Source organism: Acanthaster planci, linkage group LG02 (genome assembly GCF_054643075.1).
Source record: "Acanthaster planci isolate LZ-2023a linkage group LG02, COTS_SCS, whole genome shotgun sequence".
Lineage (NCBI taxonomy): Eukaryota > Metazoa > Echinodermata > Asteroidea > Valvatida > Acanthasteridae > Acanthaster > Acanthaster planci.
In genome coordinates, this window is record NC_141778.1 from 12,996,814 (window position 1) to 13,024,111 (window position 27,298).

Sequence of the window (27,298 nt, forward strand, 5' to 3'; positions counted from 1 at the left end):
AATACGCAAAACAATTTTGGTGCAGTTTGACCTTGAGCTGGCCCACTGTGCGCCGCTTTGCGGCACTGACCCCTTGATATGACATGCAATATAATTCAAGACAATAAGTGGCCTCAATGACGTGACCTGGCCTAACTTCGGCCGTGTGTGCCTTGCTGCATTGCATCTGATGTATACATGGAAACAGCAACAACGCCCGATAAAGGCCTGGGGATTATTTAGAAGGAAAATGGACTACTCGAGGTTTATGAATGACTATGGGCAACATATGAAACCCGCTACCATTCGCCACATATGTGAGTACAAACAAAAGAACCTATAATTAGTAGCAGGTTAGCGTGAAAATTCTGCAACCTCAGATGGACACTGGTCACTTGCATGACCAGATGACGTGTCATCGGCATTGCCGATGGCATGATGTAATCAACTTTGAGTGAGCAGTCGTCAATACTTGAGTAATACTAGCTGGCAGTAAAATCATAGGAATCCATTCCGGGACCACTTTCATTTTCAATTTATATTAATGATTTTGACAATTCTTCTGATCTGTTTTCTTGTATTCCATTTGCTGATGACAGCAACTTATTTTGTCAGTTTGTAGTCATCTGGATATTGATATAGTATATACGTGTGCATGTAGGCCTACTTTATGAAAATGTTAATTTTAAGCTTTAGAAAATCCCTCAATATTCAAAAGGCAAGTTTTATATTATTCACCAGTAAACAATTTTATAAGTTGCCTCATATCTTTATCATGATTGACAATACACAAACTGTAAAAGCTGATATGTGAAATTTCTAGGTTTACATGTACATGTATATACATGAGAGACTCTCATGGAAAAAGCTCATTAATAATATCTGTGCAATTATTTTGAAAAACATTGGTGTTATACGTAAACTGAAAACATTCTTCCCTTAAGACATATTTCACATACATGTACTTTTTAATACCATGATATTGCCTTTAGCTTGGGGCAATTGTGGGAGTTGGTCAAACTAACAGAATACTTAAATTACAGAAAAAGGTCAGAAGTATAATCAAGTGTACAACTTACCTCGAACGCAACAGTCCTCTTTTTTATAATTGTAAAGCACTTAAATTGGATATTTATTCTCTTAATCTTTTGACCTTCATGCATCAATTACATAATGACATTCTACCTGAATCTATCTGCGCTTTGTTTATAGGAAACAATGATGTGCATGATCACTTCAGTAGACAGTGTACTAAATTTCATCAATATTTTACTCATACTACTGCTTCTGTACAGTTACATGTAGGCATCAGGGTCCCAAAAAGTGGAATTCTCTTGAAGTTTCTATAAAAGTATACAAAATATTTGTTTATTCAAAAAGAAGTTCAAGGCTACTCTCTAGTTATGTGGGTCTTTAATTAGTCGAATTCTTAAGATGCCTGACAGAGTTACTGGACCTACTGTTTTTTTGGTTTAGTTCTATGATGTGGATGTGTGTGTTAGGTGTGCTATGTGCTAATATGTAATGTTAATTAATGTGCTTGAGGATCCTACTGCTCGACAAGCTTTTGCTTTGTTGGGACCCCCATCCACATTTATTTGTTTCATATATAATCATGACACATTATAATTGACAGTTACAATGTATGTGGTAAGATAAAGAATGAATGAATGAAAAGAAACACAAGTCCTCGGACATGTCGGAAAGAGTTCACCGACGCTACTTGACACCCCGTGCACAAACCCTATGAGACTGGTCTGAAAATTCTTAAGTGTTTATGAAGTTAATGACTTGGATTTTCCCTCCTAAATTGAACTTTTCTGGACATGTTCTGGCTTCTTGAAGGCTATATTGGTATAGCTAGGATTTTACTAGTGGGGGTACCATGGGGGCACAAAGGGGGCACCAGCATCTTATGGGGGACACCAGCATCTTATGGGGGACACCAGCATCTTATGGGGGACACCAGCATCTTATGGGGGACACCAGCATCTTATGGGGGACACCAGCATCTTATGGGGGGCACCAGCATCTTATGGGGGACACCAGCATCTTATGGGGGACACCAGCATCTTATGGGGGACACCAGCATCTTATGGGGGACACCAGCATCTTATGGGGGACACCAGCATCTTATGGGGGACACCAGCATCTTATGGGGGACACCAGCATCTTATGGGGGACACCAGCATCTTATGGGGACACCAGCATCTTATGGGGGACACCAGCATCTTATGGGGGACACCAGCATCTTATGGGAGACACCAGCATCTTATGGGGGACACCAGCATCTTATGGGGGACACCAGCATCTTATGGGGGATAACCAGCTTTCAGTGATGTGGTTTTTGGGGGCAAGTTTTTGTTGGCCTTGTTCAATATCCATTTTTTTCAGTAGGGAGCACCCCGAATTTGGGGGAGGGGTACACTAGCCCCCCCCGGCTAACACCACTGGCTATATTATACTTACTATTCCCCAGTCCTCACTCCTTCAATTGTTGGAGGACTGTTAACGTACTTGTCATGCTTGTAGGCTTTTAAAACCACAAAACTGATCAACGTGACTGGGAACTGATGAAAAATGTTTCTGAGATCTTGGCTTACATGTAGGCCTAATTGTAAAGTAAGAATTCATTTAGATAAATCGAAACGTCACCAAATTCATTTTATTAGGCCCAGGCTAGAACTTAATACCAAACAACAAGAACTTAACCATTCAACATGGTTTAACATGCTGTGAACAGTAGTTTTATGTGTAAAACGGACGTACTGAGCAGTGTGCACTTGCTAATATGCATTACTCCATCAATATTAACACTCACGTCTCATCTCTCAGCCCATGATAACCATTATTACATGTGCACCTCTTACTTTACACCATATCTATGAGTTCATTTCATTTTTCCTTTTCAAGTTTCACTTTTGTTTTTATCATTTCGTTTCTCAACGTGTATGTGCCTTTGTTTAGTTTCTGCCACCCCAGCTGATGTCAATACGAATGTAACGGCAGGATTTCCCAATCCCACGACGTTTCCAATCGCTACAGCAACTTTTGGCTTGAAGTGAGTACATATATTCTACTGCAGATAAAAACTTTACATGTAGCAATAGCCTCTAAAGGCCTACACAGAGTCCCTGTAAAGTTTCTAAGTATGGATACACTAAAGTAAGTGAGTAAATTGCAGTAGAATTGTTGGCCTGTCTCTGTTTTGGGTATTTACATAATTGCAAGGTGGCACTCTGGTTTCCCTTGTAAGAGCTCCTGCATCACACACCCTCCTCAATGTTTTCATTGACATTTGCTTAGCTTAGCTTCTATGTTGGCCTACTCTCTGATACATCTACATTTAATTCATTTCTCGGGAAAAACAGGTTATGAGGACAATAAATTCTTAGTAAACAAAGTAAGAAACAATTACAGTGAGTAACATGAATTCCAATCAGCTCCCAAAGGATCGCCCAAAAGAAATAAATTCTGTCAAAGGGCTCTCCAGACTAATTGAAATACAAACACATACTAACCGACATAATTAAAAAGGTTAAATTAACCAAATTAAATTAGATAAAGTTAACTGATAGAATAAGTTATTTGAATTTCAATTGCATAATTACTGATATATACAGTGTACATATTAAAATATTAAAAAAAAAGCACTTCATTATACCAAAAACAAACAAGTGGATAAATACATGATTAGAAAGCCAGAGAGATGGGTTCTGGGTTAAACAAGTGGTCGCGTAAAGAGCGGAAAAGTTCATTTGGAGAGGGTAGAAGACACAAATTCGGGAGGCTAGAAGGAAGAGTGTTGAACAACCTGCGGAAAGAAACAAACAGAGAATATTTAAGGCAGTTGGTCCAACTGCACTGGTGACTGAAGAGCAAGACATCAGTTTTCCTTGCATTTGACTGGGGAAGGAGGGTAGAAGGGTCATCCGTGTGTCTGTGGAGGCATTTCACAACAAAAGCCACGCATGCTCAAGTTGATTAACCTGTTATAGATGGGTGGGAGATTAAGTTCCTGCAAACATTGTTCATAAGAGTGGGGGTGTACAATATTATTCGGAAAGCATGATTTTGTAAATCGGTGCTATGCTGTCTCAAGGCACTGGATTTGATTCTAAAGATGAGAGAGCCAAATCGGAGTTGCATATTCTAAAACAGTCCTACTGAGAGAAAAGAATAAGTTAAGTACACTTTTGTTACGGGTTTTAAGAGTGGGGTGAATGAAACCAGACATTTTAGAGCATTTGGTTCTAACCATATCTACATGTTTGTTCCAAGTTAAGTCATCAGAAAATATAACTCCAAGGTATTTATAAGAGTGGGAAAACTGCATGGGTTTATCAGAGCCTGTTAGATAGTAAGGTGTAAGAGACTGCTTCCTTTGAGTGGGTTATATGCATTACTTTGCACTTATTAAACGAATTCAGTTGCATGCAATTTTCTTTACACCATTCACTAATCAAGTTGAGATCTTCCTGTAAAATTACACTGGCCTTATTGGTGTTGGTGATTCTATACAACTGTGTCATCAACATATTGGGGTAATGGTGACTGTACAAGGTTAGCCAAGTCCGCTGTCATTCGTGATTGGTGGTACATGAGAAGACCTGATGTTAATTAAAACAGGTCAAAAGTTGGTCTTGTTATGTACATGTACAATGTACATGAATGTTGATCCACTGGAGCTCGATTTGTGCAGAAATTGACAAGACAACTATGGTTAGTACCAATCTCCTTACAGCACCGACAAATTAGCACCACCGTGACCACAGGATACAGTTTATAACTGTTTTATTCTAGGAGTGGTCACCGACACTTGTAACAACTGTTTATATACAGCGCAAGGACAAAGTTACAGTTTTAGGAGAAATGTATTTGATCATTAAATAATATACAATGAAAACAAAATTATACAAGTGGGGAATAGTTACTACATCAAACAGGGAATCTGTAGCCCCCAACGATGAAGATACTTCAGCCAACTGTGGCAATCAACTTGGACAACCTCCAAAAACTACCACAAGTCGCTTAGAACGAAATGAACCTCGCTTCATAATTTCATTGCTCAAGTAACTGACAACTTATTAGTGATCAAATCTTGTATGTACAAAGATGCATCTTTGGAGGCTGAGGACTTCCAGCCCCCTTGTTGTTTGATACACCTTTCATTAACAGAAGGATCGGAAGCAGCCTCCAATGCTCCCCTGGTCATAAGCTGTGTGTACCGATTTCAGAGGAGGCGTCGATGTACAATGTATGGCGTAAGACCCCTAAGGATGAGATCCCTGACTGTGCTTTTGGAATGCAGCTTGGTCGTAGGTTTAAGTCCGTGTTTGCTTCGGCAAAACCCACAAACTGGTTGAGAAGGTACATGAGACACACCCAGCATTATATGTAACAGGTTTTGCCCTTACCCAACGTATATTAATAAGCACTGTATGCTCAGTGCTTGTCTGAGAGCTTGCGAAAAAACCTCACAAGCTTACTCGGTAGGGACTCGAACCCACGACCTCCTGCTTACTAGTGCAAATGTCTTAACCACCGAGCTTGCCGGGGTCGGCTGGCCGGTCCGAGTCAAATAAAGCAGCGGGTATCGCGAACCATTTTCAAGGTGTATTTTTGCGTTGGGGAGCATTGCTTTGTAGCGTTCAAAAACAGCTACTGGGCAAGTAGGATTACCGGTCGATCCTGGCGATGTAAACTGTATGGCCTTCTCTGTACTGATCATTTTTCCTTTTCTCCAAATACACATGCACTGTCATATGGTCCCCACCACCATCAAGCATGGTGGTGGCAACATAATGCTATGGGGTTGCTTCTCTTCGAGTGGCACTGGGAACCTCATTAAGATACAGCCTAGTGACTAGCGCCCTCTGTCACGTCACAATATAGTGGAAGTACATGTGTACCAACATAATAGCTTTTACAAATGAGATGAAGAATTTAGAAAAGTATGTTATTTTCCAAAGGGTATGAATACTTTTGAGCACAACTGTAGTACATGTAGAGTACCACAAATGATGTCAAGTTTTAAGGCTAAGAAAACTAAACATACCAGTCCAAAGTTTGAAGAGACATGTATCGTGAAAATGTGTTGACTCCACGGTGGACACATATGGAATGTGGTCTATCCTACTGGTATATATTATAGCAAAGTGCTAAGAGAAGGCCAACAGTGAAACTGCATTGTCATGACTTCAGTTATCCACCATGTAAATAAACAGGACATGCTTGCTGGGGGTTATATCAGTCAAGATTTCAAGAGGTTGGAATGGGATCTGGCAAACCTGCTCCCTGTTACATACAGGGAGCAGGTTTGCCAGATCTGAAATTAACAGACTTCTATGCATATGAGTAAAAGGAAACTCTGGTTGGTTTTGCTTTTTAAAATGCATGCGAATAGCATGCAGATTGTGTATTTATTAGTTACTATATCCTTCCTTCATGCTATATAGAAACATCTCATTAGTACCCTCAAGCAATTGGAAGTGATTATCAATCTGTTGTTTCTGCCACTTGTCTTATATAAGGTGTCATATGTCAATTACGCAAAATGTCATGTCCGTTATGCCATTTGTATGAAAACTAGAAGTGGTTAGGAATAATAATTGCTACACATTTAAGGAGATATAATCCTAACATACATGAAGAAACTGAATTTGCGAATTTCATGTTGGCTATTAAAACTTATGGTGAAATGCGTAATGGACATGACACCTCTAATGTTAAAGAGCAGCTCCGAGAGAACATGTTTTCTCTGACTTTATTTGTTCATACATTGAAGCGTCCAAATTGAACACACTGTCATTCGTCTTCAGAGCTCAAGTATAACAAGCCAAAGGGTTTTTGTTTCTGTCCATGCAAAGCTGTGAATTCTGAATGCAGACGCGTCATTCGGAGAAACAGAGAAAACGAGGGGAACTCTCGTCCTGTCACGGTTCATAGTGGATAAGCTGTTGTGCATGTCAAACTATGGCTACATTTGCATCTTGGCATGAACAGATAAAAGCCCTTTTTAGCTTGTTATAGTTGAGCTCTGGAGACAAATGACACTGCGTTCAATGTGGACACTTCCATACTTATTTGAACAGATAAAAATCAGAGAAAACATGTTTTCCTGAGAGGTGCTCTTTAAAGAAATCACACAACTTTGAGGATCAATGGCTCAAAAATTGAAGAATGATATAAAATCCATTGTGATTTTCTGTTGATATAATACACTGAACTACTATTCAAAAGTTGAAGGAGACCTCTAGGACATTTTTTGCCTTCTTTGGAGATGGGAAGAATAAACTCTTCAAAAACAGCCACATTTCTGTGTTATTGCGATACATTATATACAATATTTTCACTGGTGGTAAAATACAAATTTTTGTGGTAATAATGATGTGTCTATTGGAAAATGAAAATTGACACGTTACTTTTTAAGAATATTTAAGAGCTTAAGTGCAATTTGAAACTTTAGTTTTTCACTGAAGTGAACATTTTTCATGGAACTGCCCATTTCAGGGATGGCACACAGATACAGCTCACTGAGGAGGAAATGGGAGTAGTGCTTCAATATGGGAAAACGAAAGGGTAAGTCCTCAGATAATAAATAAACTCATGTCACACAGGTGTCTGAGGTTTTAACGTGAACACCTATTGTCCAATTGTAGCAAATAGATGATCTCTGGCCACTGGTTATGTGTGAATTTCTTGATTAATGACCCTTGACTCCTGAATGATGATGTTGATACATGTAAATTGAGAGAGTGCTAAAATGTGGGCTGGATAGCCTGCCGTATAGAAGAGGCAGTAGCAGGTTGCAGTTTTAAATCCTGTTTCATTGAATTTGTTACAGTTGTACTTTTTGTGTCTGTGTTGAGTCTCCAGTTACAATATGACAGATAAGTAGGCAGACAGGTTATGAGCCATGGAGGGTCCTCATGTGGGAATGAAAACTGACCTTCATGGCTCACAAGGCAAAAGCAGGGTGCTGCTTCCTTCTCTCATTTCCTGGATGGCAGTTGCTCTGTTGGATATTGGAATGCCATGTACATGCCCTGACTGCACTGGTGTCTCTAGGGATGTTGTGTCAATAGACAGTGCCAATATCACTGCTCTTGAGTTGGTCTTCAGCGTACCCTGAGATCTCTTGAAAGGTCTCATTCCTTGTGCATGATGCCACTGATGATGTGTCTGGTGTCTGTTCAGCTGCATGTCATTTTGGTTGTCATCTGAACAGTTTGTTCCATCCATTGCAGCTGGCACCTGATGACATGGATGAGAAGACACTGCTAGTGACCCTCCTTTTTTTGTAACAGTCACTGTCAAAATACCTTCTACTTGTTTTGCCACGGTACACAGAGACATAGGGGTCATTTGACAAATTTTGACTAACAGGTGGACTTTGTCAAGAATGCATCTTTGCATAGAAAAGTTAATCTTGTAAAACTTGCAAATGTGACTGCATGTCCCCAAAACAATATCGACCAACCAGTGAAAAAACATAAACCTCAATCCTCAAATCCCTCATCAGTACCCAGATATTAATTACTGAAAGAAGATGTCTGATGGTGTTATTGGCATTCAGGATGGCTTGCATTTGACATTTGATTTGGTGGGAAAAGAATTTGTGTGAGCTGAGAATTTCCTGACTGCTGCATCAATGCCTACACCTGTAGATTGTGTGTCTCTCAGCCAAAGCAGCTCACACTCTTTTCCCATGTTTTTGTCTTGCTTAATACCAGACAGGACGACCTTCTTGAGCTCCTTTACAAGATGCAGTGTGAGGAGCATCGCCCTCCTACAGTGGCTCTGGAGGCAGGGCCGAGCAGGATGAGCATCTTAATGTCTCCTGGAGCACAGATGGCACTCGCATCGGTGAGTAAAAGATGATGTGAATCCTTGCAATGAAATTTCCCTGCAGTACTTCAGACAGTGTTTGGAACTAAAACTGCATCCGAATCTGTTGTCGAGGGCCAGGTCACGTCTGGGTCTTCACCCCATTAATAATACATGTATATGCACAGGTGTGCAGACAGTAGATCAAGCCATAGCTCCTGGATCCTCAGAAGTGTAGCAGCTCATACTCAGAGAAGTGTTGCATATCGTATATGGCTTATTCAGCCATGTTTATTCGATCTAAGAAAGTTCCAATATCATAAACACTAATAACTATTCAGTGCATGCAAAATAACTGCATTTCCAAACAGGGTTTAAAGGAGCAAATTTAAGTTTAGCAAAATCGTAGGCATGCATACATTGACTCTTTTTCTCAATTGCTTGTAAAACTAACATGCTTTTGTGAATTTATCAGTTCTTCAAATGTGATTCATTCTTGACAAAATTCACACTTTCTGTTTGGAAATTATGCCAAACTTCGAGAATAGACTGGGTCTAGTTACTTCATTAAATAACTAATGCTAATTTTTGTTTTGTATTCTTGTTTTATCCAATCTTCACGTGGTATGGGCCGAAGTAATCACATGCTGTGAAGTGAAATGGTGGAGTGTGAGGTGCCAATCTCTCCTTGGGTACGTGTAAGTCTGCCATGAGTTGAGTCTCTGTCGTGTGTTTCGTTTCTCAGCATTGAACACATCTGAACTTAACTGTCTCGGCAAGATTGTGAGCAAGATCCAGTACTCCTTTCTGGTTTTTGCTACTGTGGTGGCAACACCAGTATGGCCATCTTGATGAATCTGCCGTATAATCAAGAATGCCATGTGGTGGTCTTTTGGTAGCAGTGCTGGTTGTTTTGCCTCCTAAGACATCAAAGATACATCCAATCTGCCACCTACTCTGAGAACTCCATTTGCATCTTTAAATGGGCTGAGTGCTTTCAACTCCCCATTTTCCAAGCGATATCCGGTAGAATCTTTTGCGCCTGAAGTATCCAGTACGTTTTTGCTTCTTGGAGTTCCAGTGACAACAAAGGGTCATTTCTGGTGGTTGTGTTGTGCGGATGACATTTGGCTCTCATGTTCCAAACAAATCTCAAGACGTAAGCAGTGACTCGACTGAGGTTTTTTCAAGATGAAAACTTCATGCTATCTATGGTTTCTGTCCCTTTCTATGAAGACACTTTGTCCTCTACGTTGTTTTCTTGTCAACCTCTCTTTGGTCAACACCAGGCACACCTTGTCACCATTCCTTTTCTTGTAGTTGTAGAAAATCTGTTTCATGCTGCCAACGGTCAGCCAGATGTTTGACGGGTATGCCACGAGAGACATCATTTGCTATATTGTGCCGTCCGGGAATATGCTTCCCCTGCGATGGGTCAGTCGTGCTCTGATTTTCACCAACCCTGTTGGATATGAAGGGCTTGAACCATCTTGCTTGGCCACGGATCCATCTCAGTGTGATCGAGCTGTCTGCCATGAAGATTGTTCTCTCTATCTGTAGCCATGTCTCTTCAGGTATCGTCTTTTGGCAGCAAATGCCGCTTGTAGTTCAAGCTTTGGTATGGTCAGCTTTTTGAGCGGTGCAACTTGTGACTTTGCTGCAATGAATCTGATACCGAATGTACCATCTGGTAGCGATCTGGCTCATTGAAACAGCTCTGGAAGCTCGTTTCAGACATACGCAACCCTAGTTTGTTGTCTTGCAGTCTCCATAATGTGAAGTAGAAATTCACTACTTCTTATATCCTACTTAAAATACTGTTTTTTTTATGTATTCATTGTACAGATATGTGTAATAATTATTGGTTGTGAAAGGTACATGTACCTGTAAGCTAACAGCATAGCATACACATGAGTAGCATACCAATGGAAAACCTTACATTGTCGAATCCAGCTTTCCAATTTATTGAAGTCTGGGATGTTACAGTTGATATCAAGAGCAAGTACATATACATGTACCAAGGCTACCATTGTTGGCTGAGAATTTCAATTTGTCTTTTTAAATTTTTTCAACCCATGCAGAAAGACTAAGATCCAAATTCCAGTCTGAGTCTTTGTCTGAGTCCTTTTGGGAATACTTGACAGTTTTCAGCATGCACCTGAATATGTATTCAATCATGAGCCCAAGCACCCAGGCCAAATTTCAATGACAGCTCAACTACGTGCACATGTACATGTACGTAAAACTAATTGCACCTGGTGTTCTTTTGTGAAGAAAGTGTTTGATCACAATGAGACAGGGTGTAGCAGTTTGGATCTTTTCTTTCAGTTTGCATTGATGTGTGTCAACGCTACTGATGGCATTCCCACTATCTTCAGTATACCAACCTTTGCTACCATGTCCGCACCTTTGGTAAGATGAATTTGTACACATAAAGTAAACCCAAAATGCTCATATGGTTGAGCTTGCAATCCTATGTTGGGCGTGTATTAACCAGCCACAAATCATGTCAGAAAAATGATGCAGTGCACTTTCATGCAATTAATTTACCTCTTACGTTTTGTCCTACTCTTATTTTTTGGCATAGGTTGATCGTGTCCACAGGGGATTGTGTGTGGACGTGGATGGTGAGGGGACCATTCCAGAATCACTGCGTAATGTTCTGTCAAAATGGACGCCTGATGATGCCAAGAATCCCAAGTATAAATTATAAAAGCACATTAAATTGTTTGCTAAATTCATGTTAGAGGGGCAAATGGTAGCAAGCATCTCATTCCAAGAAAGGAGCTGAAGGAATTTTTTGTGGGTCTCGTGATCGCTTACATGTACCTAGTAGGATTTTGGTTTGTTTGCTTTTGCTGGTAACTTCAATGCCTTTTTTTCTACATCTCAGGTCTGGCATCCCGCGCATACTATGGCTTAACCCATCATGTAGCAATCCAGCTGGTGTCACCACGTCTGCACAGAGACGCAAAGAGATCTATTCCATTGCCCATGAGTACAATCTTCTTATTGTGGAGGATGACCCTTACTATTACCTGCAAGAAAACCAGGTAAATTTTGTTTAGCAGACAAGGATATATGTCCTTGTACATGGATGAAAATTAAGAACCTCGCAGGTTGGATTTGAGCTTATTTTTTTGAAACCTACAAAAAATATATGACATACTCAACTACATTGGTTGGTCAGCTTATAAGCCCCACTCCATGTCGGCATCTCTTCAGTCTCCTGATGACAGACAGAGCATGCTGTCCGAAACGTTGAGTTCCTCACAGTTCTTTTCAGAACCATACAGACTCACAAAGAGATTGTATCCTTGCATGGTGCTACCGCAAGCTTTCCACCTTAGTTGTCTGTCATCGTGAGTAGCTTGAAATCCCATCAACATTGGTTATGAAATTGTGTCACTCGGCCAAAAACTGATCTGTTAAACCTGCTTCATTTTTTTCTGACCAAACACAGCCGTGATTTATGTCTGCCATGTATGCATAATAGTTTGACTTGTCCACACATACAGATGCCTGCAGATGGAACTTGTTGGGCGGCATTAATAGAGAAGAGCATGTGCTAAGTGCCCACGTGTGTAGCGGGCAGGGCTCACTAGACCGGTCCACTGAAAAAGTCTTGAAGTCTGTGTTATTTACTGGTATTCTACCATATTTATTTCAATATTAAAATTAATTTAGAAATTAACCAATTAACAAGAACACCGTAAAAATAGACAGTGCAATCATTTGGTTTCATCAGCCCCGGATTCCAAGTTACCTATCCCTGGATGTTGACGGCAGAGTGCTGAGATTTGATTCCTTCTCAAAGATCGTCGGTCCTGGGTAAGAGGAAAAGCATCACTGGTAGACACTTACGCTCAGTGCCTGCTATCTGCAGGATTGCCAGACAGCTTCACAAAATGGTGTGAAGGAATGCAAAACACTCGGAGTCAATGATACGAGGCATTTGTTTGCACTCACACATCCGTTGAGAATTGATGATACATGTAATGTTGATTGAGGCTGCCACTCTGGCTGGCCAGCAAACCAGGAAAGCTTATAGCTGAAAATGGCCTTCCCAAATGTTAATAGTTCAGGCAAAACCACACATTAGAGTAAGTTCAAACTGCTACATGCAAGGAGCTGTCTCCGTTTAACTGCCAGTGTGTGGTTAGAATATGAAGTGTTTGAAGTAGCTTGAACAATCTACACACTTCGCTTCTTTTGTCTATCCCTGCTTGAAGTACTGCATCCCACTGGCAAGGAATCATTTCATCTGGATTCACATGCAAAAACTGCACATTCAAACAGAAATTGGTTGTGTGTGTTGAAATGTTCATTGTGTCCCATGCTAAATGCGCATTCGCCTATGCAGGCGTGCCGTCAGGTCCCACCAAAGGACCATCATTGCTTTGTAAATGAAAGCGTGGTAGCTCTTGTTCCTGCATGTACATAGCAGAGAGTGATTGTCCATTTGGTTTGTCACTGGATAACTTGTCTGTAGCTATAAGGTACATGTATAACCCTGAAATGTCATCAGGTTATAATTGTACTACAAATCAAAGTTCCATCTGTTTCTTCTTTCATTATTGTCGCTCTGGGAAAAGTTTTGCTCAAATTAAAGCCCAAAGCTCCAAAGTCACCTAACAGGATTGGGAAGGTTGCTTATGTTCTACAGACTATCTGTAATCATTCTTTGATTGTAGACTTTGTGATAGTATACGTTGCCACTCATTTCTTTCTGTATTGCTAGATTGAGATGTGCATTTGTGACTGGGCCTGAGGCAATTGTCAAGAAGATGGAGTATGCCTATATGCAGAGCTCTCAACATGTCTGTGGACTGTCACAGGTGAGAACTGTTCAAGCGTCAGTATGGAAGGGCATATATCGTCGTTGCCAACAATGGTCCTGTTTACTTTCGTAAGGAGCCAGTGGGGAACCACGGTCCCCTGATGAGCACCGTAAGAAAACACACACATAAACAAAGTGTGATGTCAATGCAGAGGAATTTGCGCAGTCGTCACTGTGACTAATAGGCCATCCGAGGTATTGCATTGTCTATACTTAACAACTATGGTGCATGAGCAAATATGCGACAGGGTTTGTGTATCCAAGAAGAGAGGAGGCATTATTTAGGTCAAATTGTAAATCAATCACAAGCCAATATATATAAAAAAGGAAAAGAAAAAAAGAGAGGCAGTGGAATGAAAACCACCACTTTGATTGAAAATATCTCTGATTTGATCCCCAGCCATGGTTTGTGGTTTATCAGTTTGCTGTTTGGTGAGTGCTTTGCCCCTGGAAGAAGTCCTGTATCATTCCCACCCCCAGAAAAAAATCCTAGTGACACCCATTGTGCTGACAGATGCATGTGGATCCATTACACTTGATTCTCATCTATTGTTTACTCTTTTCCTTGTTCTCATCGATGACATCATCATTTGACATTTTGTATCATTTCTCCCTGGAGATAATCATTTACAAACTCCTCAAGAAGTGGGGGTCGACCGGTTTCGAAGCTCACATTCAAAGAGTGGTTGCATTTAACCGAGAGAGAAGACACTGTGCTCTAGCAATGGCTGACAAATGGTTGAAAGGTAAATTATGGAAGAAAAAATTTACTTTTGCAAATAGCATGCTATTCCTTGTATTGCATGATATCTTCCTCACGGTTGTGATTCTAAACTGGAAAACATGAGACCAAAAATAAGATGTGGGATATAAGACTGGGATTAAATGTAATGGCATTCAGGTTTTCTGAACACCAAAGCAAGAATGGCTAATGCCCTGCAATAATTTGATCAAACAGAAGAAGCTGCAACAACACAGAATCATAAACATACAAATTACTAGAAAAATATTAACTTTTTGTGACTAAATATTATTGAAATAATATTGTTTTGCACAGTGCCATTGATTCTGAAAGCAGAATTGTGGGACTTCAAAGAGAACGAGATCGATGCAATTTGGTACTAAAGGCTAACCCCATCATTGAGCTCGTCTCGTCCCCATCTAAGTAAAAACACGAGTCATAGTACTTGATCAGAACAAAGCGAGTAGGGATTGGACTTGAGAAAGTGAGGAGGAATTGCTCATGCTCAATATTCAATGCTCATTGTCAGGACTTGCAGAGTGGAATGTACCCACGGGCGGCATGTATGTCTACTTAAAAGTTTACGGAACCGGACTAAAGTCAGAAGAGCTCAATGAGAGGCTCATGGAAGCACACAAAGTTGCCGTGGTTCCTGCCTCAGGGTTCTATCCCAGAGGTGCAAAGTTGACGGATGTGGCTGTCTTACGCATTTCCACCTCAATGGCAGATGCTGAAGTGATGGAGAAGGTAAACAACGATTGATATTTTAATATTTTAATTTTAATTTTAATTTGCATTCTGCTCAGGGAGGATTCAGACTTCCAGTTTGAGGTCTTGCTTTAATTGTCAGAATCGATGCACTACTTGGAATGTATCATACCTGCAGTGTTCATCAAAAAGGATCTTTTGAAGTACAAGTACATTTGATTCACGTAGCTTCTTGTGATACTGTCTGATTTGATGCAGTTATGTATAGTCATGACTACAAAAATGACATGCTGTTGATTTTGGTATTGTGAAACTGAGACTGCAAAGGATGGAATCAATCTTGGGACCAGTTTCCACTCTTCTATAAATGGATGTAGGATATAACCATTGTACAAAATTGATCTGAAGATGAAGATTTGATATATCTCAGACTTAATGAAGACAAAAATCTCAGGAAACGACATTGACATGCCATCTTTTGGTCCTTTTCAGCAGAAAAGTACTTGTGTCTTATCCTTTGAGACCTCAGAAAAGAATGAAATACATGTACTAAGGTCAGTTGCCGACTTTTTTTCAGGTTATGAAGGGCCTTTCCCAGGTGATTCAAGAGGCAAAGACAGCTTACTCTAAGCAGAAAACTGACCGGGCCGACATTGTCAGTTCAGAAAATTGTATGTAAATTACTCTCCGTCTGATGTCCACCTAGCAGCTATTTCCTTGTTGGATGGAGACTGTTGCAGGCTTCAGTATGAGCACAAATGCATGCTGCCATGTTTGATCACTATTATCAACCTGACAGGGATGCATTAGGAGATGGGTTTTAGAGGAAAGGGGCACTTATTGGGTTTGGGTTTTAAGTTTTAAGCACTTTAAAAGATCTATTTTGTTTTGTCCAAATTTGGAGCAGGGTCAGGGAGTGATTGCACAGCCATTCCCGTTTTTCAGTTTCTTCTTCAGATGGCTATATTTTGATACCTTTGTATCTATGGGCTTAAGAGTTTCCACATGCTGAGTTGAGAGTTTGTGGCATTGACGTACTACATTGAGTAGTTTTATTTCACATGCATTTGTTTGGATCTGAGAACAGAATGTTTTGTTTGGATCTGAGAACAGAAAAGGTCCAAGTAATGTCAAGTTCGATGGACTTGTCAGGGCCATACATTTTGCAATGTATGAAGTTCTCGAAAATACTTTCTTCCATTTTTGTTTGCATTCAGTCTGAGATTTCTTAGCAAAGTGTGAACGTTTGTCGAGCCCAAAACTCCACAGTTTAAGGCTAAAACTAAGGCTCAGCTGGGGAGGGAGTTTAGGTAGTGCATCCTAAACATCCTGGGCAATCCCTGAATTGATTCTTCAATAAGAAATGACCACTAATCGAAATGAAATGTTTTGCCTTTTTGAGCTCATCATAATCAATTCCATCAAGCTAAAACTGAAGATAACGGAGGGTTTGTCGTGGCTGGTATACTTGAATAAGTTCACGGAGGTATGCTGGTGATGAGCCATGGATGCCCGATATTTAATATAATGTACAATCAACTGGTCAACTGCATTTAAGCGTTGGTGATCAATCTAGCCAAGGCTGTGGCCAAACAATCTCAGTAGTCCCCATTTACGTGCTGGTTTCTTTTTGGCATGGCGTGCGTAAGTATACTCGACAGTGATGATACATTGTACCTCCCGGCAACGTACGTCTGCTTGCCGTTCATTCGTCACTGACGATATGCGGCAACCGTACCGCAATGCGCACTAGTAGCGAAGTTTCAATAACATACCTCACCACAAAGCACGCGCCTTAAGAATATTTCAATTGGGTCGACCGAGTTGCTCCTAATTCGATTTGGTTTGACGCCTGTCTGAAACGGGTGTTAATCTGCCCAGATATCTAGACTTGTGTCCTTCCGTGACTATATCATGTAATTACCAAATTCCTTATTTTGTGGCTTTTGAAACGCTTTTTGAAGGATGGGAAATGACGTAGTTTTCCAAATTGCTTTTCGGCCAATGATAGTATCACCAATTTTAAGTCCAAATCAAGTAAAGAGGCCCCGCCAAATGTCTACATAAGTAATCTAACTTTGTTCTTGTATAAAAAGGGAATCAAGGAACTCAATTAATAAAACTGAGGATTTATAACGGGCCGAAATCCATCACAAGTGACACTCCAGGCGCAAAACACTTAACTACGTTCAGAGGCAGGAAATCACCCAGAGTAAAGAAATGAAAAATAAAAAAAACCAAAAAAGACAGAAAATCATTTTAAAAATTGAAACGTATACATTGAAACTTAAACCTATAACACCTGATTTGTAAACAATTTTTTCGGTTTTCATAAATTAACACACATTCACAAACTTTTATCACTACCTTCATAGGCCTATTATTTGTTGCGTCATGATGTTTAGTTTCATGGAAAAAGTAATAAAAATGCTGTAACTATTATTTCTTTCCCTTTCGAATTTAAATAGTCGAACTATCAAAACAAAAGCTTCATAATTCAATCATGGTAAAGGTGAACAAAAATCATGAAGCGACATCTACCGACGGAATGGGCTGACCGACTGATTGTTCGGTTCCTAGTAGACAGTTCTGAGTAACACGTCCATCAGTTCAAATAGCGTCAGGATACTAACCCCCATGAACAGACCCATAGAGCCGCCAATGTCACCTGGACGAAAAACAAGGTCAGTGAAACAAAAGAAAAACATCAAGAAAAGGGGATGATAAACAATCGTTACAGAAGAAAAGTAATAAACGATGGGCCAGGTCAAAGTTTAGTTTCAATTCTGTGACTCGGAACAGTGGCAGCCCCTTTTCTCTGTTCCTCATTGGTTAGTTTAGGTTAATAACATTACAGACGTAAATTTTATCCAGATAAGAAAAATATGCCCCATTCTTGTGTTCGGGTTTCACCTCCATCACCCATGCCTTTGGAACAAGCTTAATTCTCCACTACAATTGGGCAATCAGCCTGATTTTCGAATTTACCTGAGACACTTGACAGTCCCTAAAGTTGCAATCTGTTGCCAAGTTTGGCATCAGGATTAGGCTCGTTCGGGTTTAACTATTATGAGAAAGTCACTTACTGAGTAGACTTTCCAAGCTGTAAGCCGGCTGCTGTGTAATCCGCGTGTACTTCAATTCCTCAAAATAAACTATCAGTTCCAGAAGGTTGTTTCTGAAAAAAAAATCATTCAAAACACTTCAATATTTGATAAATTGATTTCCACATTCTCTCTCTCTTTCCGGGTGCAAGACAAAGGATTTGTTACAAGTAAATAACCCCAATTCTCTTACCCCTTTCCTTCAAGTTGGTCCTGTTTCTGAACATCCAAATGACGGTATTACTGTCGGCCCACATGCACGTTGGCGGTCGGAATAGGTAATTGTATATCTGAGCGAATTCACATCTCTGTCGTCTGTTAATTAAGTTTTTAATGCTTCTACATAATAAAGTGTATTTGTCTCGAAATAAACGATGCCGTAATGTTTCGATCATAATGATCTTGGGTCTTCATAATGCTTTGTTTTTACTTGTTTTTTTACAGCTAGTGATGTGTATATATAAAATTACAAATTGAATTTTAATTATAATACTAATTGTCCTGTCATTGTATACGTCTTCTAATTAAGTAGTGTTTTTTCTAAAGTTGATGAACTGAAATGATGCTTTTTGTGTTCAGTGATAAATGGTATATAATATGTTCGGTGATGCAGTGTACCGGTCAGCACATGCAGTTTCCATGAAGGATTAATAAAGCAATTTGAATTTAAATCTAGCGAATTATTCATTATGAGTGACTGTGGAGAATTTAGGTACGTGACCTCTGACCTGGAGTAATCCATAGACATGTTCAACTCTTTGTCTAGTGCCATGGCAACGTGTCTAGCAGGAAAGATCCCAGATGACAGCATAGTCGAGTACTCAGTTCGCTCACAAGGCACAGGACAAGAACAGTTGGTCTCGAATGAACTGATAAATGATTCTTGTAAAAAGAAAAACAAAACAAGACAAAAAATAAAACCCAGAATGTCTTGATGCTTGCATTTGTGAGAGGCCCCTCACCTGCTGTTTTGTGCTAGGAGTTGTCCCTTTCGCGGAACTTTCAAATGTTTAGCTGTCCATTCCACTTTATAGAGGGCGTTACTCCAGACGCATGATTTTATTTTTAGAGCCTTCATTTTACAGATAATTTTGGTCTGAGCCCATTGTTGTAAAAAAGACGCTCTGTCACAATATTACTTTATAGTTAGGGTTGCATATCAGTAATTAAGCTGCGGTAAACAACGACAAAAACCCCGACTTCGATAAATCAGGAAAATAATTACAAATCCTGTTACAGGCTCGACGCATCCACTCCTCTTTTTTGCAAATCCTCCAGTCACTCCGCGGACCTCAAAGTGCTTTAAGACCAGAGAATTTGGCCGGCGAAGGTATTTGGAAGGGACTTTGCTGGCTTGCAACCTCGGCAAAGGCTTTGCTCACCTCGCGTAAATTGTTGCATGGAAAGGTTATACATTCTTGCAATCAAAGTTAGGGTTGAGCCGCTAATTCCATGCCAGAGATGTGTGCAGTGAACGTAATGTTGCACGGCGCATTATGGGACCTATTTCCTTTAGAGTTATGCGAACCCATGCTAGGCGTATTTGTGAAACGGGAGTCTGGAAATGAACAGCCAGTGCAACCGAAGACTCGGTTTTCTGTAGGCCTACATAAACTTGTCGATGTACATGTATATTAGCTGTTTCATCAAGTTACTTACCCATCATAGGATTGAGACATGTTTGTAACTGGTATGGGGAACAAACTGGAAAATCCCCTAGGAAAATGAAATAAAATTAATTTACATAAATGATACACATTTCGCAATCATAATTTGATACAAAAATGTTTTCAAAATTGCCACGTAGGTCGCATTTTGTCCATCAACCTTAAACGTGCGGTTTCGTGTCTCATTTACCTGGCATGAATGCGTCTTTGCAGTGACATTTCTCAACGACATAATCGGTTTGACAATCCAGTATGCAGGCCATGACGGAATACATCTCAACATGCTTGAGTTGTTTGGTAGCGCACTTACCGTACGGCATCGGTTGATTGGTGATCTAAAGAAAGGAAATGGGAAAGCCATGTTACGGCTTCTTCTGCGGAGTTTACTGAAAAGTTGAATCTAAGGTTTAGAAAAGGCTATACCTGACTCATAGTCACTTCAGCCAGGTTGTAGGTTCCAGGTGACAGGGCAAATCCCAAATCCTTGGACATTCCTTTGGGGATATCATTCTGGTGATGCAGCGCCACCTTGATTCCGACCGAGTCACGTGGACCCGGCATGTATTGGTCAGTCTCAACGTTCAGCCGCAGGCGAAGTCCGAACCTCGAACCTTTCAAATGAAAATAAAGATAAAAGACCATGAGACACCATATGAAAATGACCCAATAGGCTGAAAAATTACGTCATGATGACCACCCTCAACAAATGAAACATGGTGCCTTTCGTAATTTGCTGACAAGGAAAATCTGCCGTTGCTTAGCATAATTGTATTTACGAACCGTATATTACCAACTGCAAGTCAACTTCGCTAGCTACTTTTACTTACCCCTGTGTTTTATGCGTCTGACGGCCATGCCTTTGGTATGAGAATTGAAGGTGTGGCACATACCAAAGTCAGTCAGAGTCGAGATGAAGTCATCGTGACCGCACGGTTGTCCTTGCCAGCTACATCTGTTTCATTAACAAAGGAGACGCCAATAACAGTCTCACAACGGACATTTTGCAAGACAATTTTTTGAACAAACTTTATTGATACTGACTTCAATTTCAGTAAGGAAATCAACAGAATTTGCACGCAGGCACGAATGCGATAAAACAAACAGAATAGTCTCAGTTTATCGGTCCATTAAAATCCTATTTTCTCTACGTTTGAAGAAACAGAAAAATCGCACCTTCATACTTTTGTAAGTTTTTTTTCCTGCTAACGTTAGACTTAACTCACTCTAGGATCATGTCGTCCTTAAGATGTCCGGTGTCCACGTAGAACTGTTTGAGATCGAGGTCTTTGAACACCATGAAATCGGGCGGTGTTTGTTTATTATTCATCATTCCTACTGGGTACGCCAAATCGATATAGTCCACGAATTCTGGACCGTACTTTTCGACCGCGCATTTCCTGCAAATTGAAACCAGGACAGAAAATATTTAACATAAACACTGTCTTCATTTCACTGATTTTATCTGTGCTTCAGTGATGTATTTCAACTTTTTTTGTTCCTTCGACAAAACGACACAAAACAAAACGATATCTCTGAAATCGCAGTGGCAACTTTTTTTCAGATCAGAGAAACGATCGATTAATGAAATCCTTTCACACGAGAACCATTTTAACATTCAGACCTGAACATGTTGAAGTTGCAAATTGTCACAGACGGGAATTCGATCATTTCCTCAGGGTAGATCACTTCAACATTGACCATTACTGGCCAGGATTTGAAGTAAATGATGCTCCTGGCGATTTGGTATGTCACCATACCTAAGCCAGCCAACAGAAGGCACAACCACATCACCCTAAAAGTTGTTCAGAAGAAAAAGAAAACTATTAGGCCTCTGTGTATTTTTAATTCGTGAAGAGTTCAACGGTCACTATTTTCCATTTCAACAAATGTGGCATTTCTTTTTAAATCAATAAAATTCTGGAGGGATCCCAAGAATCATTCAAATCAACAAAATCTGCTGGGATCCCAAGAACCACTCCATCCAAACACGGCAGGGGGTGGCAGAAGCTTCTCATAATTTGAAAAGTACAAGCATGAAACCTGCGTTCTTTAAAGCTCCGGTGACATTTTGAATCCAGGAAAAATTCTGTTTTGTATTTGCGTGGTTCCCACGGACCATCAACATTGCTTCACCGTAGCGAATCGATTAAAATAAGCGGAAAACTAGGTGAAATATTCTGTTTGAATAACAAATGTTTAACAATGTTTCGGCCCCTTTCTTTGAACGTGCAATTTATTCATGTTCTGTATACGATCGTTCACATGGCAAAATCATATAAGACGTTCGTGGGGTGACAAAACTGCTCTTCAGTGGAATTGCTTTCCGTTAAAATGCGCGTGCGTGGATGAAAAAACACGCCAGACCTACAGATCATGTACAGGCATTTATATTGCATTTTCAGCACGGGTAAATGAAGCAAGCAGCTCTTGACGAATCTTGCGACAAACCTTGGGCGTTCGTAAGATCAATCAGAGTCAATATGGGACGCGACGTAACTGACTTTCCATGCTAAATTAAACAACAAAACAGTTCAATCAAAATACATGTAGTCCTTAAAAGGGTAGCTGCAATCGATTTCTTTTAATACATAACCTTCGAAATGCATCTTTGTGTGTCAGTTAATCTGTTTCCCAACTTTTGTTTCACTATTTCAAAGGGTATTTTTACGGTTTAGGTTTTTATGATACTGAATATTCCCGTATTCATGAGCAAAGCTGTGATGTCATCCCATAAGAAAGCCTAAATGTTACTTTGTTTTGTACTCAAAAAGTCATGTATTTTTTTAGATTTTACTGGACTAAATTTTCTCTTTCTTTGCTGATTCATTGTTGTTTATGTGCTTAGCAGTAAATGAGCACCAATGCTTTTCTCAGAAATGTTCTCAGCAAGTAAGCTATAGGTTCACAATTTTTATAGAAAACCTATGCAATGAACTATGTCCTCCTTGGATGACATCACAGCAACAGCGCTCTCGGTTGCCTATGAAAGCATTAGTAATGTTAAGTGTTTAAAAAAGTGCACTTTTAGTGCATTTGACCAAACAGGAGTGTAAAAGCGTGTTCATACACTGAAGAAAAATTCAAAGTTGCAGAAAAATAGTATCTAAGAAAAGTTCTTTGCATCTACATTTAATACAAAAGTAATATTCACTTCAAAGCAATATTCAAAAGTAATAAAATAAGAAAAAATATGCTGAAACAAAAATATTATAACCGGTACCTTTTATCAGTCATGGTGTTGAATATAACTTGGCCCTTCTATGACAACTAAGAGTGTGCTACTTTTTTATTTACAGAGAATTGTGGCCCTTTAAAAAGTAAATAATGTAACAACAATTGGCGAAATTTTGGATTGGGATTTTTTTTGAATATTCAGTTTCGTCCATGCAGCACACAATAGTTTTTGAAAACTGTATCAGTAATGGAAGACGGTTATTTCCCCGAACTCCAGACATGTGCAAACGTTTACAACGTTTATGTAATCTAAACACAACTGCATTGTTGTTCCTTCAGGTCATGCCAGTTCCCAGAATATTTTTAGGTGAAATTTTGAAGAACTTGATTTAGGTGAAATTTTGACAGCGTCGAAGTTTTGTCTAATGCCTTGAAATCTTTCATAATACCATGTTGGGTGACGGGGTGTCACGTTGTTTTGGTTTGTGCAATTATTTGTTTGGAGTTTTCCTTCAACTATACCAGTAGTTGAGATCATGCAAAGCCTCAGCAAAAGAACATCCAAAGTTAGCACACTTGGCAAATTTTCCTAGCACTGGTGGTAGCCTACCCCCATGTTTTACACACCTGCAATTAAGATTTAAATCGATATCGCTACCATTCCCAATCCCTTTCAAAATGTACCAGCCTCTTTTCACAAAGTGTAGTGTTCTCGCAAGTTATTGAGAGAAAATTCAACACTGTTGTACCAGCATAAATTACTCAAAATGACCCACTCGTGAATGAGTGACATGTATGCACTCATCGGGTTATTGACCCGCAAATAGCAACATTCAGCAATATCATCGAGAACGCTCAAGAGAGGCAATCTGATAGACCCACTGGGGCATTAACTGCCTGTAACCATGTCGTAAGTTGATTCACCAACACTTCAACTCGCATTCAGGGAAATTTTACGAGGCGAAAAAATCTATGAAGACTTTTTACGGACACGGTAAAACTGACTGACAGATCTGTTTTCCTTCCTCCATGCTCGCACGTACGACTTAAATATTGTAACTATCGTACGTGCGAGATATCACTTACCTGAAGGGAGAGAGATTTTTTCCCCATATCTCCATGCCTAACGCGGCATTGTATAAATTAATCATTGTATAAATTAATCATTTTAGAACTAAAGACAGTGGCGTAGCGGGGGGGGGGCTCGGATGAATGGATATTGAACAAGGCTTACAAAAACTTGCCCAAAACACCATACCACTGAAAGCTGGTGCCCCCACAAGATGCTTCCACCCACTATGTACCCCTAGTAAAATCCTAGCTACGCCACTGACTATAAACCTTTATCCTGTGATGTCAGGATTATGCTGGACCTATGATGTATTGTGATGGTAATGAGTGCAGGGTGTTGTGATGGTAATCTACCTATTCAATATAAACTAGTCAAGCATGCAGCGTTCGCATGTGCTTGCACGTGGTTGAAGCTGCCAGTAGGAATACATGCGATCACCGTGGTCAAGGCGGTCCACAAGTGGTAGTGTTTACATTTAGTCACGTGAGTGAAAAAAGTCTATAAACTTTATAAGACGGGCTTATAAGGGGAAAATCAATGAAGCTGCAAAAGTTTACAAGGCACCATTGATTAAAAATGTTTGATTCAGGTCTAAGACACCTCGGTTTTAAAACGCACATTTAACAATTGTTCAATTGTAAATGGGTGTACAAAACCCATGGACCGTGTCACTGCGGGCAACAATTGTTTTGTTATACCGTGGCCCTAGATTTTACTGGAACGCTCTTATATTTGTAATAATTATGTGCATATTTTATTGCAAGATAAATCAAAACACTTTGACAAATTGAAACATGTGAACAGTAAATCAGCAAATTTCAAGGAAAAAGATTGATTGTGATGCCCTCTGTTGATTGATTTTTTTTGGCGGGAAATCTAAGATTGGTAACAAACTTGTTCAACGGAGAAACCTGTGATCCATATACTGGATTGGGGGTTTTGTGAATTTGAGTTTCAAGACATTATTTACACCAAGATCCCTTGAGAAGTATTGACCAGATTGAAGAGCAGACGAGAAGATACAATGGCATGAGCGTTTTATATAAACACCACTGAATGACAATCGCAGCGGAAGCAATGATCAGAGCATCATCATGTTCCACGAGCGAAGAAGTACCACCGCGGCTATCAACTCTCGTACCCAAGGTCACACAATTACAACGCAGTAGACGCGACACATCAACTCTGGGAAAGATCACCGTCCATCATTTTTTGCGGCCCGGCAACATCGCCATGCGGAGCGCGCGACGCGTGAATGATACCTGCACGCTTGTAGCACATCACGTGATCAGTTCGCGACCAATAAAAATACACTGTCTATGACCGTGTATTGTTTGTTTTCATTTGCATAATTTGATACACAACAAGCCAAAATACATATAAAGTAAATTATAAATAATGAACCCAAAGAACACCTCTTGTTGACTGTGGAATTCTGGAGAGTAGAGGAATCTTTTTCAAAGACTCTGTTATTTGCAGTTTCTTACGGCTATCTTCAAAGTTTTGATGAGACCAGCCGTAATAATAAATGGCAACGAAAAGAAAATCATCATTTATTAGTTTGCAATCTGTTTAGAGGAATATTCAAACAAGCAAACAAACGAACGAACGAACGAACGAACGACCGACCGACCCAGCAAACCCAAAATGGTAACGTCCGACGAAATAATGTACAAATACAACTTACTTTCTACCGGTTTGGACCTTCTCGTCTACCACGTTCTTAATGCCAACCACACTCGTGTCATCCTTCAGAGCCGTCTTCAACCTTAAGCTAGCCCCATGGGAGGTTCGTCTCTTCTCTTCCTTTGTCCAAACTCTGTCCATCCTGCTGCAAACATGCCACGCCGGTTGCCGCGTCTTCGGTACCTCTCCGCTTGTCGGCTTATGGAAAACCTCCCGCGGTGCTTCAGCACACAAGGTCTGATCTAAAACCTCGCCTGGAATAGATACCGCCGCTGAGTTGGGATCTCCATGAACTTCCCAACCAAGAATCTTAACGAGTTTGTCTACTCTCATTTTTGTGGACGTAAAACAGAATGAGGGTGACGCACATCCAGCAAAGTTGTCTGTGTCCTTGCACAATGAAAAGTGGTAAGTGGTAAGCTGGTTCAAACTTAACCATCGATCAATTTCGTCGGAGAAATGAGCGATGAAACTATACACTCAGAGTAAGGGGCAGCAAATATTGGTAACTCTGTGTACATCGAAATGACTAAAATTTAAAAAAGGGGGGTTTTCAAAATCATCAAAATCAAATAACGATCCAAAACAGTCCAAAAAGTCTATTGTTCGCGTGAATACGGAGCACTTCGACATAATCAGCAACTCCGCTGGCATTCCCAGCCAAAATGCTGATTCCGTTACACCAGCCGGGAAACTTCCAATCACTGTGGGCCTACACGTATATCTCGTGCTTGGGTGCATCAGTCTTCAGGGAAACCAACCCTTGCTTCGACCAATCTCGTGCACTCACTCGTGCATGGCCGCACCCCCAAGATGACGATGATGTGATTGGTAATTTGGTTTTCTTAATACTACTTGCTGCTACCAACTGTGAACACATCACGTGATCCACTTGTTTCTTTTTGTTAGATTACCCAATGAGCCGCCTTTCTGAGTCCTTAATTTTGTTCTGCAGGAAAACAATGAAGCATCGCTTTCAAGATAGCTCATATACCATTGTGGTGTCACGCGTTTTATGACGATATTCTACGACGACTTCATTATTAGGGTCCGTATTTATTCAGTATTTATCAACAATTATAACGTTGAGATTTAAGGTAAGGGTTGTGATCGATCAGGGACCGCACAATGTGACCGACGGCATTTTGTTTTCGTCAGCAAAATTAAACTTTCTTCATACACTGAAATTATTCAATGCGTGGGTTCTGGTCACAGTGACAGGAACTGCTCTTGTCAGCAGAAAAACAAGCTCTGTCTGTCATACTGACAACATATGAACAAGATATTCACAGACCCATGTAGTCGGAAGGCAAGATTGTTTTACTAAAAACAGTCGATGTGTGGGTTCTGGTCATGACAAAAACTTGTTCATGTCTTGTCATACCACACAGACAAGATATTGACCAAGTCCCATCAACAGTTCAGTTGTAATCTGAAGCGCCCACTGCCAATTCAAGCCACGTACGTTGAGTGGTAAGACATCTGCACCATTCTAGT

General features: G+C 40.2%; 2 protein-coding genes across 2 annotated transcripts; one reads left to right on the forward strand and one right to left on the reverse strand.

The window, feature by feature from the left end:
* On the forward strand, positions 1–18,873 carry LOC110980482 (kynurenine/alpha-aminoadipate aminotransferase, mitochondrial-like). The gene is made up of 12 exons (XM_022237192.2): positions 1–296; positions 2,947–3,040; positions 7,492–7,560; positions 8,715–8,847; positions 11,137–11,220; positions 11,396–11,508; positions 11,702–11,861; positions 12,557–12,639; positions 13,550–13,646; positions 14,268–14,394; positions 14,920–15,137; positions 15,676–18,873. The coding sequence occupies exons 1-12, from the start codon at positions 170–172 to the stop codon at positions 15,775–15,777; spliced, it is 1,407 nt and encodes a 468-aa protein (XP_022092884.2). The 5' UTR covers positions 1–169; the 3' UTR covers positions 15,778–18,873.
* LOC110980483 (acid-sensing ion channel 3-like) lies at positions 17,629–26,558 on the reverse strand. Its single transcript, XM_022237193.2, has 10 exons — positions 25,803–26,558; positions 21,491–21,661; positions 21,093–21,266; positions 20,697–20,821; positions 20,293–20,480; positions 20,060–20,204; positions 19,862–19,918; positions 18,931–19,084; positions 18,185–18,276; positions 17,629–17,766 (listed from the first exon to the last, which is right to left on the reverse strand). Exons 1-10 carry the CDS (start codon positions 26,132–26,134, stop codon positions 17,675–17,677), a joined length of 1,530 nt encoding a protein of 509 aa, XP_022092885.2. The 5' UTR covers positions 26,135–26,558; the 3' UTR covers positions 17,629–17,674.
* Between the last annotated feature and the right edge of the window lie 740 nt (positions 26,559–27,298).